The sequence below is a fragment of the Apteryx rowi genome, unplaced genomic scaffold (genome assembly GCF_003343035.1).
Source record: "Apteryx rowi isolate R43461 unplaced genomic scaffold, aptRow1 scaffold_3, whole genome shotgun sequence".
Taxonomy (NCBI): Eukaryota; Metazoa; Chordata; class Aves; order Apterygiformes; family Apterygidae; genus Apteryx; species Apteryx rowi.
This window is the reverse complement of record NW_020449418.1, coordinates 703,164-715,794: the sequence shown is the minus strand read 5'-3', so window position 1 is coordinate 715,794 and position 12,631 is coordinate 703,164. Positions and strand designations below refer to the sequence as shown.

The window sequence follows — 12,631 nt, the reverse complement described above, 5'->3', positions numbered from 1 at the left end:
TGCCACTTGGTAATTCTATTATACAGGAAATGACAGAGATATGATTTAGAATTGAAATTTCTTGTCTAAGAGAATAGTTTATACTATGTGACTTTGTCTGGATCCTCATTTGTATTTGTAAGACAAGATAGAAATAATATTTGTGGCACCCACAGGCTTATTAGACATTTTGGCAGAAGTGAAAGCTACTTAGACATAATATGTTGCAAACTACAAATGAACAAAAGAGCTGTTCATCTCTAATATCTTTATTTTATGTCAAAAGTTAATACCTGGGTAGAACAAATTTTATTTGTCTTGTCTCTATGTCGTCACAAGAAAAAAGATAATAGTATTCATATCTCGATGAAAATCTAGAATTATGGCTCTTTGGGCCGGCTTAGATTTGTGACTTTTACTTGCACCTGCATGACAACTCATAATTAAAATATGTATAATTTTGTTGTTAATGTTCTGTTTTGAAATTAGTCCAAGATGCACAGTACTGTTTATTCCGAAAATACTGTAGTTCATTTGTTAAACACGGACTAGGAATCACTAGAAGATAGTATCTGATACATTTTAAAATTACTTCTGAAATAGAACTTTATATTTTCCTTGTCTTTATGATGGCATTGCTACAAAGTATGAATATTATCTAAGAATATCTTGTACAACCAAATGAAATAATTCTTACAGAAGTTCTTATATTGATGTGCAGACATAACTGCAGCAAAAGAACATTGCAATTCCTAATTTGCTTGAGTAGTTTTTCTGTGATTTGAATGATAGAAGTTTTACAGGTATAAGACATAAAATCATGAAGTTATGTTCCTTTTGTGACTGTGTCTGTAAAAAGCATCTATCCCATCTTGAACTTAGAGATGTGCAAATTGTATATTTAATCATTAATAGTCACATAAAATCATTAAATTGTTGTAAATCTGCTTACTTCACATTTACTGGGTGGGTAAAAAGAGAAATAAAGGCACTAAGCATTCTTAGAAAGATTTGATGTAAAATTTTCCTTATATGGTTATGATTTATATTCAGATTGCGATTTTTGATTGCAGGACTTTTCCTTGACAACTGTTGTTTCTAGACTGAAGGATTCTTTCAATTGATGCTAACATCCTAAATGAAAATAATTGCAATAATGCAAAATGTAAATGTTTCTTCAACAAAAGCACCTTAGTCGTGTCATCAAAGATGAACTCTGTTGAAAATGCCTTATGTTATGTCTGTTCGTATTAATTCATCTTCTGAAATATGATATTTGTAACAAATGTTCTGGAAAAGCCAGCAGTTATTTTGAATGCTAAATRTTATTTGAAGGGAATCCTGCCTTCATTTAAAGTGCAGTTTGATCTTTTTGTTTTTCACTGAAGCTATTCTTAAAGAATTGTTTATATTTGGGATGCACTTCATATTGGGCTAAATAACTCTTCAGATTTTTATTCAGGTTTTATCCTTTTCTTTGTAAAGGTTACTTTGGTATTAGCAGATATTTTGCCAGTTTAGCCCGCCCTGTAATTTCTCCCCGATTTTTCTTATTTTTACTCTCTACTGTCTCTAATTTTGATACAGTATTCATCATGACAGTAACTTAAGTTAAAGTTTTTGAGAATTTCAAACTTCTTGCATTGAATGAATGTGAAAACATTTGTCGATTAAACTTGCATAGTGAGTCCGAGAGAGTTCTTTCTCTCTCCTGCTTCATCCTGCACGGGCTTCAGCTTCTTTTCTTTCTACAGGCTCCCAGGCCAGAATGTAGCTTTTGCCCTAATCCAAACACTGCAACCTACTTCAGTTAGGCACATGCACCTTCTCCCTCCAGAGAGGAGATGATAGCACTTTGATGAGATTTTGCTGGTAATGGGAGGAGAGTTTATCTCAAGGAGTTTACTACACTAAATCATACTCCGATTCATTTATCTAGTACTTTTCTTGGTGTTATGGCCTGGGAAGTTTGAAATATCTGCTTTCTGGGCTTTGAATTCTAGAATTATGTTACTTGCAATAGTAACATAGTGAAGAGAAAACAGAAAGTACATTTTAGAGATGCATTTGCATGGTGGTGCCCTCTGTGCTTATTCCGGGTATGATGCAACTTTCATGCTGTTCCTTGCTTAGACTAAGTAATATTCTGACCTATGGTTTGGCTGTGTTTAGCTGGCACAAGGCACAGTAACACCATTACAAAATTAAAGTTTACATTATAGTTTTCCCCTAAAAAGAATTCCTGAGTATCATGAGTTATCGTTTTGAAAGTTCACAAATAAACCGTGAAGGGGAATCAGAGTGATTGGGTGTAATGACTAGTCACAATCAGATCTTAAATGCACAAAGATCTATAAAAACAACAATTATTTGGATAGACCAGGAATATAGTTAGATAAACACTTTGTGCAAATCAAAGTAGAAAATTCTCTATATCTTCATTTTGATAATTATACATTGTGAACACTGAACAAGACAGGGACTTAGGGATATTTACAGAAATAACTTAAATATCAAGTACAGTCCTTAACATTAGTTTAAAAGTAATTATAAGTTCTATTCCATGCAAGTGAGAGTGTGTGTCTGTGTGTGTATGCTGTCTTAGAGATAATTATTACATCTTTGTGAAAAATTTTAGTAAAGAGCTGAACTAATGCATGTTCTGGTGAGATTTTAAAAATGTAATCTAAAAAAATTTGTTTATTTTGTCCTTAAAGTAATATGCTTTGAAATAGTTTGTTTTGCTCTGCACCAGATTTATCCAACTTTTAATTCATGTATTCACTTTAAAATTATGCAGTTAAAATATTTTAAATGTATTAATTTTAAGCACAAAATGCTTTTTTTGTCATTTTTAAAATCTTGTCTCAATATTGTAAGTATGATGGAAAATGGTGATAGCTAAAATACATTGAGGAAATTATAAAAAAGGTTTATATCAATATGGTTTGTAAATATTTTGAATGTTCTTGGTTTTATTTATATCAAACAATAATTTTATGTAGATATTTCTTTTAACTTTCCTGAAATAGAAGGACTATATTCCATTGTTTGTATTTTAACACAAAGACACAGAAGTTACTTACTCATCTCACTAAAAAAGCAGGGGTGTGCACGCTAGACTGAAATACACTTGAAACTGGTCGTCCATAGAGCCATTAAGCCCCAGCCTAAAAGCAATTGTTGATTCTGAAAATATTGTAATTTACTTTTATTTTATTTGCAGATTGCCTTCTCACAGCACAATACTATCATGGATCTCGTGCAGTTCTTTGTCACCTTCTTCAGGTAAATTGCTTTTTCTGCCTTCTGACAGAATCCATGCTAATTTTATCCCGTCAAACTGATATCTTCTCCAGCTCCCTAATCTTAAGAAATCCCTGAAAGGAAGTCTTTAAACTATGATGTTCACTAATTTGTACCAATGGAGGATCCAGTACTTTACTACAAGTGGTTCTTGGCTTTTGATATATTCAGTGGCACAATCTTCACTTCATTTAATGCACAAACCTTAGTCAGATGTGTGCTTTATATTACAGTGATTAAGAGGAAAGCTATACTGATTAAAACTCAAGTAATGTGCGACAATTTTTAGTGAACTATTTTACAGAATTATTATAAATGATGTTTCTGTTCAATGGCTTATTAACTTTATTTTTTTAATAAAGCACAAAAAATCATTACTAATGCTTTCATGAGTTAGAGATGAATTGCGAAAGATAAAAGTGATGCATGAGATTTGGTTGTGGCAGCAGTGCAGGAATTTTCTTGATCTGTAAATGGACAACTATTCTAGCATCTGAACAAAGTTCCACTGAAAAACTTCTTAAAAGTTCAGCTGTCTTATAAAATGTCACAAACTTTAATATACATGCATTAGCTACAGTGCTTTGAAATCTTGCTATAAAGATATTCGTCGATAACCATGACGTATGTGCAAAATGTGAACAGTGACAGACTTACTGTTCGTCAGACTTTCTGGATTTCTAGAATTGCCATGCATTTATTTCACAATAAATTCACAGTAGAACTTTTCTGTCTGTTTTAATCGCTATGCTCTGAGGAACTGTACTCGAAGGATCAAAGCTGTAAACAGATCCAGTTCTCTTAATTAATGGCACCTAAAAGGGGGCAGAAATGAATGGGCCTTGAAGTCTACCTCACCTTCCTCACATTGGCTAATGGAGAACAGTCTAGCAGCTTATGCAAAAAAGCCTATTACTTTTTTGCCACACGCAGAACAATAAAATACTGGTTGCCTAGAGGTCAGTTTGTTTGTTTTTCTGGGAAATCAGGAAGATCCAAAAAATGAGGATGTTCAAGTGAACCTTAAGAAGACAAACTTTTATCATGGAAGATGAAGAAGTTTGTCCAAGTACGTTAGAGCAGAGGGATGCTGCAACAAGTAGCAGAGGTAGATGAGTAAGTGATTCATTTCTGCCCTGCGCACTAAGGCTGGCTTGGGAAAGCTGAACAATTGCATTCAATTATAGGGTCTGTGATGGTGAAGTCACCGCTGTAGTTGTATTGCATTAGCTTTCCTGGTGTGAGGCTGTGTCTGGTATGGTTTGTTCCAGGCAAATGCAAGCTCGCTGTGATCCTGATGAAAACAGAGATCGCTCTGCCTGTACTCTAAGCGAAGTGGAAGCCAAGGCCAATGTTACACCCCTTACTGAGAGAACGGGTATACTACCTGTCAGCTAGTGAACTGCTAGCTTGGACTCAGCCCTAATATAATTGTCCTACCAAGGCTTTCAACAGTCAGCTTACGAAGAGGGGCTTGCAGCTGTCTGCAGCATAAAATTTAAAAACAACCTTAGGAATCCAGTTGCAGAAATATGTAATGTATATAGGTATATAAGAGTTTTTAAAGAAAACAGGAAATGCTGTGACTAGTGCATTGCAGTAATCCCAGCGAGGTACAAAAGACTGTGAAATTTAGTGGCAGGGCATCCTCCAGAGACAGACGCAAATTCAGCTAAGGTTTGATTCTTCTGTTTGATAGTTACAGTGATAAATACAATGTTGATCAAAATATATTTCCAAATCTTTATGTAAGGTCGTATGGTAAACTACAAATGAATGAAAAAAGTTGAAATATCATTCAGAAACGTCTCTCTTTTAGAGTATAATGTGTGACAGTTATGGTCTTCCAAAGCTGCATATCACTTGGTAACCAGTTTAATCAGGAGTCTCTTTTGGGTATTCACAACACTAAAAGAGTAAGCAAGTAGTAAACTAGAATAACAGCAAAAAGGGTATTTTAAGAACTGAATTGTGCTTTCTAGAACTCTCAAATGTCTTTGAGCTATGTTCTGTATTAAGATGTAAACAAAATCTTTTATCTATGTGCCCATGCGTGTGGGTGAAAAAACAGACTGACCAGTCTGAACAGGCAACAGCCTCCTGAGCGTTCATCTTGGAGAAAAAAGACAGATTTCTGTTCTCTTTTGCTTGATTTCTCTCCCTATGTAAGTGCTGTTGCTCCCGGGTTATCAAACAGTAGATAAAAAGGAAGAGTTTTCTTTGGCAACATTTCTGTGTGCTTAGGTGTGACCAGGCCTCCGTGGGATTGAACACTGCAAGGGGCAGTTCAGCACCTGCCCGTCTTGTGAGGGTGTTTTGGGTGGGAACTAGATGTCTGGCTGAGCATCTCAAGATTTGGGGGGCACAGGTATTATCCAGACGATGATATTCATAGTATTGAAAGAGTATTTACTTTCATTCTTTTTCTGTACTTTCAGTGACCTTTTCTCTAAGTAGAAACACAGATTGGTAAGGGTAGTAACAGATTTCTAACAGTCTTATAGAAACTGTGGCATCTGTGTTGCTTTAGTCAATGCTTTCTAGCTGATGCTTTGAATACTTCTTAGCCCTCACAAGTTAAGTGTGTGCCTTTTTTTTCCCACCTGCTTTGAAGCAGTAAAGATCTCACTAGAAAATTTCACAAGCAGCAAATGTGAATGATCTTTCTTTTTATACTGAAGAAATCCAGTCCCCATAGTAGAATAAAGTCTATTCCTACATTACTCTGACCTGTAAAACATTTAATAAGGTAAAGCCTGACTTTTTTTCTACACTATTAAGTTATGAAATAGTGTTCCATGTTTGCAAATCTTGCATGAATATATTATTGTATCTGAGTAGGTAGTCAAGACGTTTTAGGCATTTCATAGTGGTGTATGAAGTATCTTTAGTTTCTGAAAACATTATTGACTTTTTCTTTACATCATATTTTATCATGCATAAAATTTGACAAGATTCAATATTTGTTAGTTTCTATTATTCCTGTTTTGCTTGAGTAATTCCAGAATTGAGAGCCAAGAAACTCTTCAGTTCTAATCCTGCTTCTGACATTGACTCCGGGCAGATTGCAGCAAAGTTTTCAATCTGTGTATCCTTTACCTTTCATTCCATTTGCATCAAACACGCATGAATACAAGGCATGGATTAGAAGGCACACTATTTTAGTTGTACTGCTCAGTTTTACAGTATATTAGATAGAGGCCATATTTAGATACCACATTGAAGAACAATATTTTTACAGCACTTTGAGCATGCAAAGTGTTGTTAACAGTAAGTCCTAATTATCATTCTTATTATTTATAACTGGTTATAAGTAGATGTGCTAATTGTATTCTTTTTTCTGCAACAAACCAGCTAGGATGTTTGAGACTATTAACAAATAACTATTTTTAGCATGAATAAAATTATAGTTAGGAACTTATAACAGTACTCATGCATTTCTTGGAAACTTTTTTTGTATATTAAGAATCTGAAACAGGATTTCCGGTAAGAAATGTAGTTTTGTCTCCTATTCCTCCAGGCATGAAATTGATGCAGGTGACAAGGGTTCACTATTACCATTTTTGTGATAGGTAATGATATCCAGTGCTACTGTCATAACTACTCTTTTTTAAACCTATTTCAAGTGCATACATACAACAAGCCACTAACTAATTGGGCAGTCGCTCTCAGCATACATCATTTTTTTCCTCTCAGAATGATTCCTTCCTTTGTCACTTGTTTAACTCTCCATGTGAAGCTGCCAAATGGTGGTATTTATGACTGGCTAGCATGGTACACTTTAGCCTTTTTTATAACACTTTTCCTTACTGTTATGAATTACAGAATTTTCAATTTATGATGAATGGAGTGACATTAAGAAGCAGAGATACTTTAAAAGTTTGAAAATACTTCTTTTTTACTTTTTAGAAATTCTAGGAAAAACATGATCCTTTAGGGTTGGGTGTACATTCTTTTGGACAAATCATTCTGTGTGCACTACAAGTGAGAGAAAAGAATATTCAAAATATGTCCGAAATCCATTGCAGGTGGAAGGGAAGGGCGTTTAGGTTAGTACAAGGATTAGTAGTATGAGTTACAATAGGAAACAGCAGCTACTGAAGAACTAAATTTGTCAGCCTCATCTGGATCACTGTGTGTGCCAAAAAGTCATAACAATTATGCTCCAATTATATTTCACACAATGGAGTTGATGGGTACATTTCAGAGGGTTGTATCAGAACTTGTGTTCCTGAATCTGCCATTCTTTGCACAAATGTGCAACAAGCAAATTCCTTCATACAAGTTCTCTTTACTAGTGTTCTTTGGGGTGGGGGGAGCAGGTTTTGTTTATGCTAAAAATAAGTACGATAAATTAATGCAAGATTTTAGCATGCTTAGCTTTATAAGATGGAATATTGATCACCATAAAAAAGACAAAGTGCAATCTTTCAAGATCAGACCATGTCCACCATGACTGGATTCTAAGAAAATACGGAGGTCTGATAAATCAAAATTAAAATATTTACTGGTAGCATGAAAATCAAGTTATCTTGGCAAAATGGATTTTACATTTTGGGGGTAGAATAAAATTGATTTTTACTTAGTGAAGCATTAAACAGTTTTCACCTCACTTAAAAGCAAATAGTTGTTTGAATTCCACTGCTATGAGTATGTCTATAATGCAGTGAGCGATTTGAGTTTTCTTTTTCTCTTAAAATGTTTATGTTTTGAATTATGGAATATAGCTTTGTGTCTTCCTTTCCATGAATCATCAGGACATTTCTTCATCTCTGTAGAGTTATTTGATTTATTCATATTTCCTGAGAAGACAGCCACTTGTTATAAACCTGCAGGCAAAAGAGCTTCCCCAGTACCACTGGATTGGTTGCTCCTTCATAACATCATATGAGTCATTTAATCCCTTGGTAACTAGAACAATTTTCCATTATTTCTTTCTTGTTTTTCTTTCTGTATTCAACTTTTGAGTCATTTGAAAGTGCATCTGAGTGTACTAGTACTTGCAGTATTTTGGGTTCAGTATACTGTGTTCCTCAAAGTACAAATTACTTGCTCAGCTTGATATCTGCAGATGGCCTCTATACTTGCTTCATATACAGCAGGTTTGGGCTTTTTCTTCCTTTAAGTAGGTGCATTTAAAATTTTGCATTTCTGACATCATGTATGTATCAAATACAGACTGTGAGAGCTGTTCATTCTCCCTGGTGAAATATTTAATCCCAGTTTTTGCTAACTCCATAAATATCTGAAAATAAACTGAAATAAATTCTGTAGTTGGTTTAACTGCAGAGGGAATCAAGAATAGATTTGAAGTTCTACCTTTCGTGGGTTGTTTTTTGCTCCTGTGGCTGAATGAGGGAGCTTGAGTATGAGACTGACTGTTCAGAAATGCCCTCAGAATTAACAGGTTTGTTAATTTGACATAGAGACTAACAAGAGTAAGTGCTGATGACAACTAAATTAAAGCTTAATGCATGCTGTTAAAGTAGCTTTGTGTACAATGAGAACAGAGATACATGCATGTACTAAGTTATTAGAAAGAGCAGTTTGTAAATAAAGCTCTGTATCCCATAAGGTGTGTTCATTAGTTTTTCCGTAGTAGCATGATGCTTGAATTTAGTTGCAGTGCCATATCAGTGCGCAAATAAAATTTGGGTGACCAATACAGGATTTGAAAAAATTCTTTTTTTCTAAAAAAGAAAAAGAAAATAAATTGCTATTCTTAAATTCCACTGTTCAGTCTGCAAGGTCCTGTAACCTAGCATTCCAAAAGCGTGCTGTGATCTCTTCTGATTTTATGAAATTTCATTGGAGTCAAAGCTGCCACTTATTTAGTAGTGTTCAACCTAGAGGCCTCTGAAGGTGGCACCCAAAATATATTTCTCAAGAATGCTGAAGAAAGTGTGTCTTTTCTGAAGTCTTTTTAAAGAGCTTTGTATGCTCCCTTGCTCTGAGATGGTTCTGTAATGTTCTCCTTTCAGGGATGTGTCTTTTTACAGATGCTTTGTATTTTGTTTCGTAAGAAGCATCATAGATAATTCATAGTGTGTTTGTGTTTTGATTCCCTACATTTTATATTGTATTTTGTTAAATCTGATTAGCAAATTGTATTTTCAAACTAAAAACAATGTTGGAGCTCCGAGCTGTTTGTCTCTTAGAATGCTTAATCCTGGTCACTTTTTTAATGAAACTTCAGTCCACCATACTTTAAACAAAAGACCTACAGCAGGTTTTTCTTCTATGATAAATGGACCTGAAGTTTTGCTTTTGTCATTTAAATTTGAAAGAGAAGCAATTCTGCCTTCTTATGATAGGTGCATGTGCCAGTTGCAAAGTTAACTGCAGATGTTTGTATCCAGGTGTAAGGTGGGGCGAAAGCTGATGAAGAAAAAATAATATGAAGATAAAGGAAGTAAGAAATAGGAGGGTTGTAGCTGTTATAGCAAATGACAAGCTGCTTTCTCAAGCAGTCTGCCTGTCTGTCTTTGCAGACACAGTCAGTATGGCATGCTGTGAAATGAGTGACATTAAAGAAATGAGCAACCTGTTTATGGCAGTAGAGAAATATTGAGGGACCTTGTATTTGATTGTAATAAGCCATGGAAAGACAGGAAAGAGAATGCTAGAGTGCATGAACTACTGTGGATTTCATATATATTAAAATATTGAAGCTAATTATTTACTATTGAAAGGAGAAATCTGAATTCAAAGGAATCCATTTAATGACCTTTTTAAATGATAAAAATATTCCAGTAAAATTTCCCTGTACCAAACGAAGAATTTTTCATGGAAGATTTTGTGGGTTTTGTGTATTATTTGGTTGTTGGGTTTTGTGAGGGGTGGAGAGGTCACTTTATCAACAGCAAGCAAAATTATGGAAACTCTGTTGTGCACTAAAACTCATACATTAAGAAATTGTTAAATCATTTGTTTATATTTTAATGTTTGAATTTAGTCTATATATGCAGCCCAAATATGCTCTATAGGATAATTGTTTTCTGTGTGTTTTCAATATTTTTGTCATAATTTAGGAAAATACTGTTTCAAAATCATACTGCTTTCCTCACATGTCTTGTGCCAAAGTTCTAAATATCAGGTTCTGGAGTTTAGTATTCTGTATATAGTCAGATTACAGAAAAATAATGATCCTTTTTTAGCCTGGAAATCTAAGAGTCTTTGCTCTACCTTAAGCAGACTTTCTTGATAATAGGGGTTTTAATAGTGTGAGCTATGACTTCTTTACACTTACAGCTTCAAATATATTTGCCTCTTTGGAAAAGCTCTCGGAAGTATTACATAAAAGTCCTTCAACAATTTATAGAACTTCATGATTATATACAAGTCCAACACCCTAAACAATGCTGTCATTAAATAAACATGTATTTGTGGCTGTTTGAATGTATTTTACATCCCTGTGATTTGTTAGCAAATGGTAGCATCCGCACAAGAGAAGCAGTGCAGTGAAAGAAAAGAATGATGGGAAAGCAGAAAAAAAAATGTTGAAATAATGTGAATTTTTAGTTTGGAAGGCTGCTGAAATGTGGCTTTGGTTGGCAGTCCTCTTTCCCCAAATACACTAATTGGCTGTAATTAGAATAAATTAGAGTTTTTCCCCCATAATTTAAAGTCTCAAATAATTAGTATAAATCAGCAGAATCAATTCAAAATCTGAAGTGAAAGCACATCTATTTTTAAATATAAACAATTTATTCCATTCCTAGTTTTTCTTGAAAGTTATTGCAAAAAATATGAAATTCTCTATTTCGTAATTTGTCTTCAAATATAATGGACATGGATTTCTTTTTTTTTTTTAGGTGTGATATTTTCATATAAAACAGCACTTATTGGAAGAAATATAGGGTATTTCACCCAGGAAGGGCAAAACCATAAAATTATATGAAATATAAAAGTATTTTCTATGAGTGAAAGAAACATAATCACACTCTATGGATGTGATGTTCTATTTATTCTATGGAGATTAATTTCAGTTTATATTAAATTAAGCCTCTTTGATTGTAAATCTTTACTTGCTATTTCAAAGGGGTGAAAGGAAGAACAGCTGAGAGTTAAGGGTCACATCTAGAGCTTTATTGCCTAATATATTACAGGGTCCTTTAAATGGTTCACTTTGATATTCTGATGGCAGATAGAATGTTGTATGTTAGTCTTCAGAATAGCTTTCTGACTTGCACTATATTCGTTTTCCCTTCTTAGCTGCATATGGAGGCTGTTTATATAATTGACCATTCATTTGTACTTTACTTTATTAGCTTCTGGTATGGCTGCTGGCATAGTTAATATTTATGAATGTATACATGAGTCATTTATATATGTAAGAAAATATTCATATATATGCTATATATGTTTGTTATACAGTTTATATATGCTGTTAATTGTTTAATATAATAATTATTTTATTTAATAGAGACATGCAATCCTAAATTATCTATAACATTTAGGCCTAGGTAAGTGCTTGAAAAAAATACCAATATCTTATTTTTCGTAGTCATCTTCCTACAAATAACAAATTCCCTGCTCAGACACATTTATTTCTTCCTTATGTTCAAGAAGAGTTTGGGTGTTTCATTGCACAGCAAAACCCAATAAACCTTGGTTTTGTTGGGGCAATTGTCAGAGATAATTTTAAGCTATTATAAAATTTTATGTCTGGGGAAATAAAGGATTAAGTTGCTTTTCTACATTCTATATATATTAATATGCAATTTCCATAAGGAAAAGCAGTTCTTACTAATTAACTATTATGTACTATATTGGTGATATTTCATTGGTGTTGCTGACTTTAAGTAAAATTTATTTTATATAAAATACATTTGTTGCCATTAATCTTTTATGTACCGTGTTGTCAGTTACACATTCAGTACTTAAATTGCAAAGCTTTATTAAAAGCATTTTTGATGTCTTAATATATTATTTTACTTAATTTTGTGCTTTTTCCTCAGCCAAACGATTTCAGTTACATTTTTAATAGTCATGTTAAATGCACTCCTCTAGAGCTTTCTTATAGTGTATGCTTTTAGCAGTATTCCATTTTTAAGGCTCATTTCCCTTTCTTCCATATATTTCTCTTAGCTTTTATAGACCAGGCCAAATGTTCTATGCCACAATAGCATCCAGTGGTCCTAAGGAAACCGCTCAGAAAACTCCACGGCACAGGGTTTTAATTTGTCCATGATCTGTATTTTGGCTCCTCTGCAGTGCTGCATCTTTGCACTGCCAACACCAAACAGTCTCAAAACAGTGAGGCTGCTCCCATCAGAAACGTTTCCTATGGCCAAGGGGCCCCCTACAGGCAACAAGCATCTTCTATTACAAGTGCTTCCAGAAG

At 34.0% G+C, this 12,631-nt stretch overlaps 1 protein-coding gene across 2 annotated transcripts in view; it reads left to right on the top strand.

Moving 5' to 3' along the window:
• The window catches only part of ATRNL1 (attractin like 1), a 568,892-nt gene that overhangs the window by 298,910 nt on the left and 257,351 nt on the right, over positions 1 to 12,631 (top strand). For both annotated transcript variants that reach the window (XM_026069767.1, XM_026069766.1), the window contains exon 25: positions 3,206 to 3,267. In XM_026069767.1, the coding sequence (XP_025925552.1) occupies positions 3,206 to 3,267 (62 nt within the window). The remainder of the gene's footprint in view (positions 1 to 3,205; positions 3,268 to 12,631) is intronic.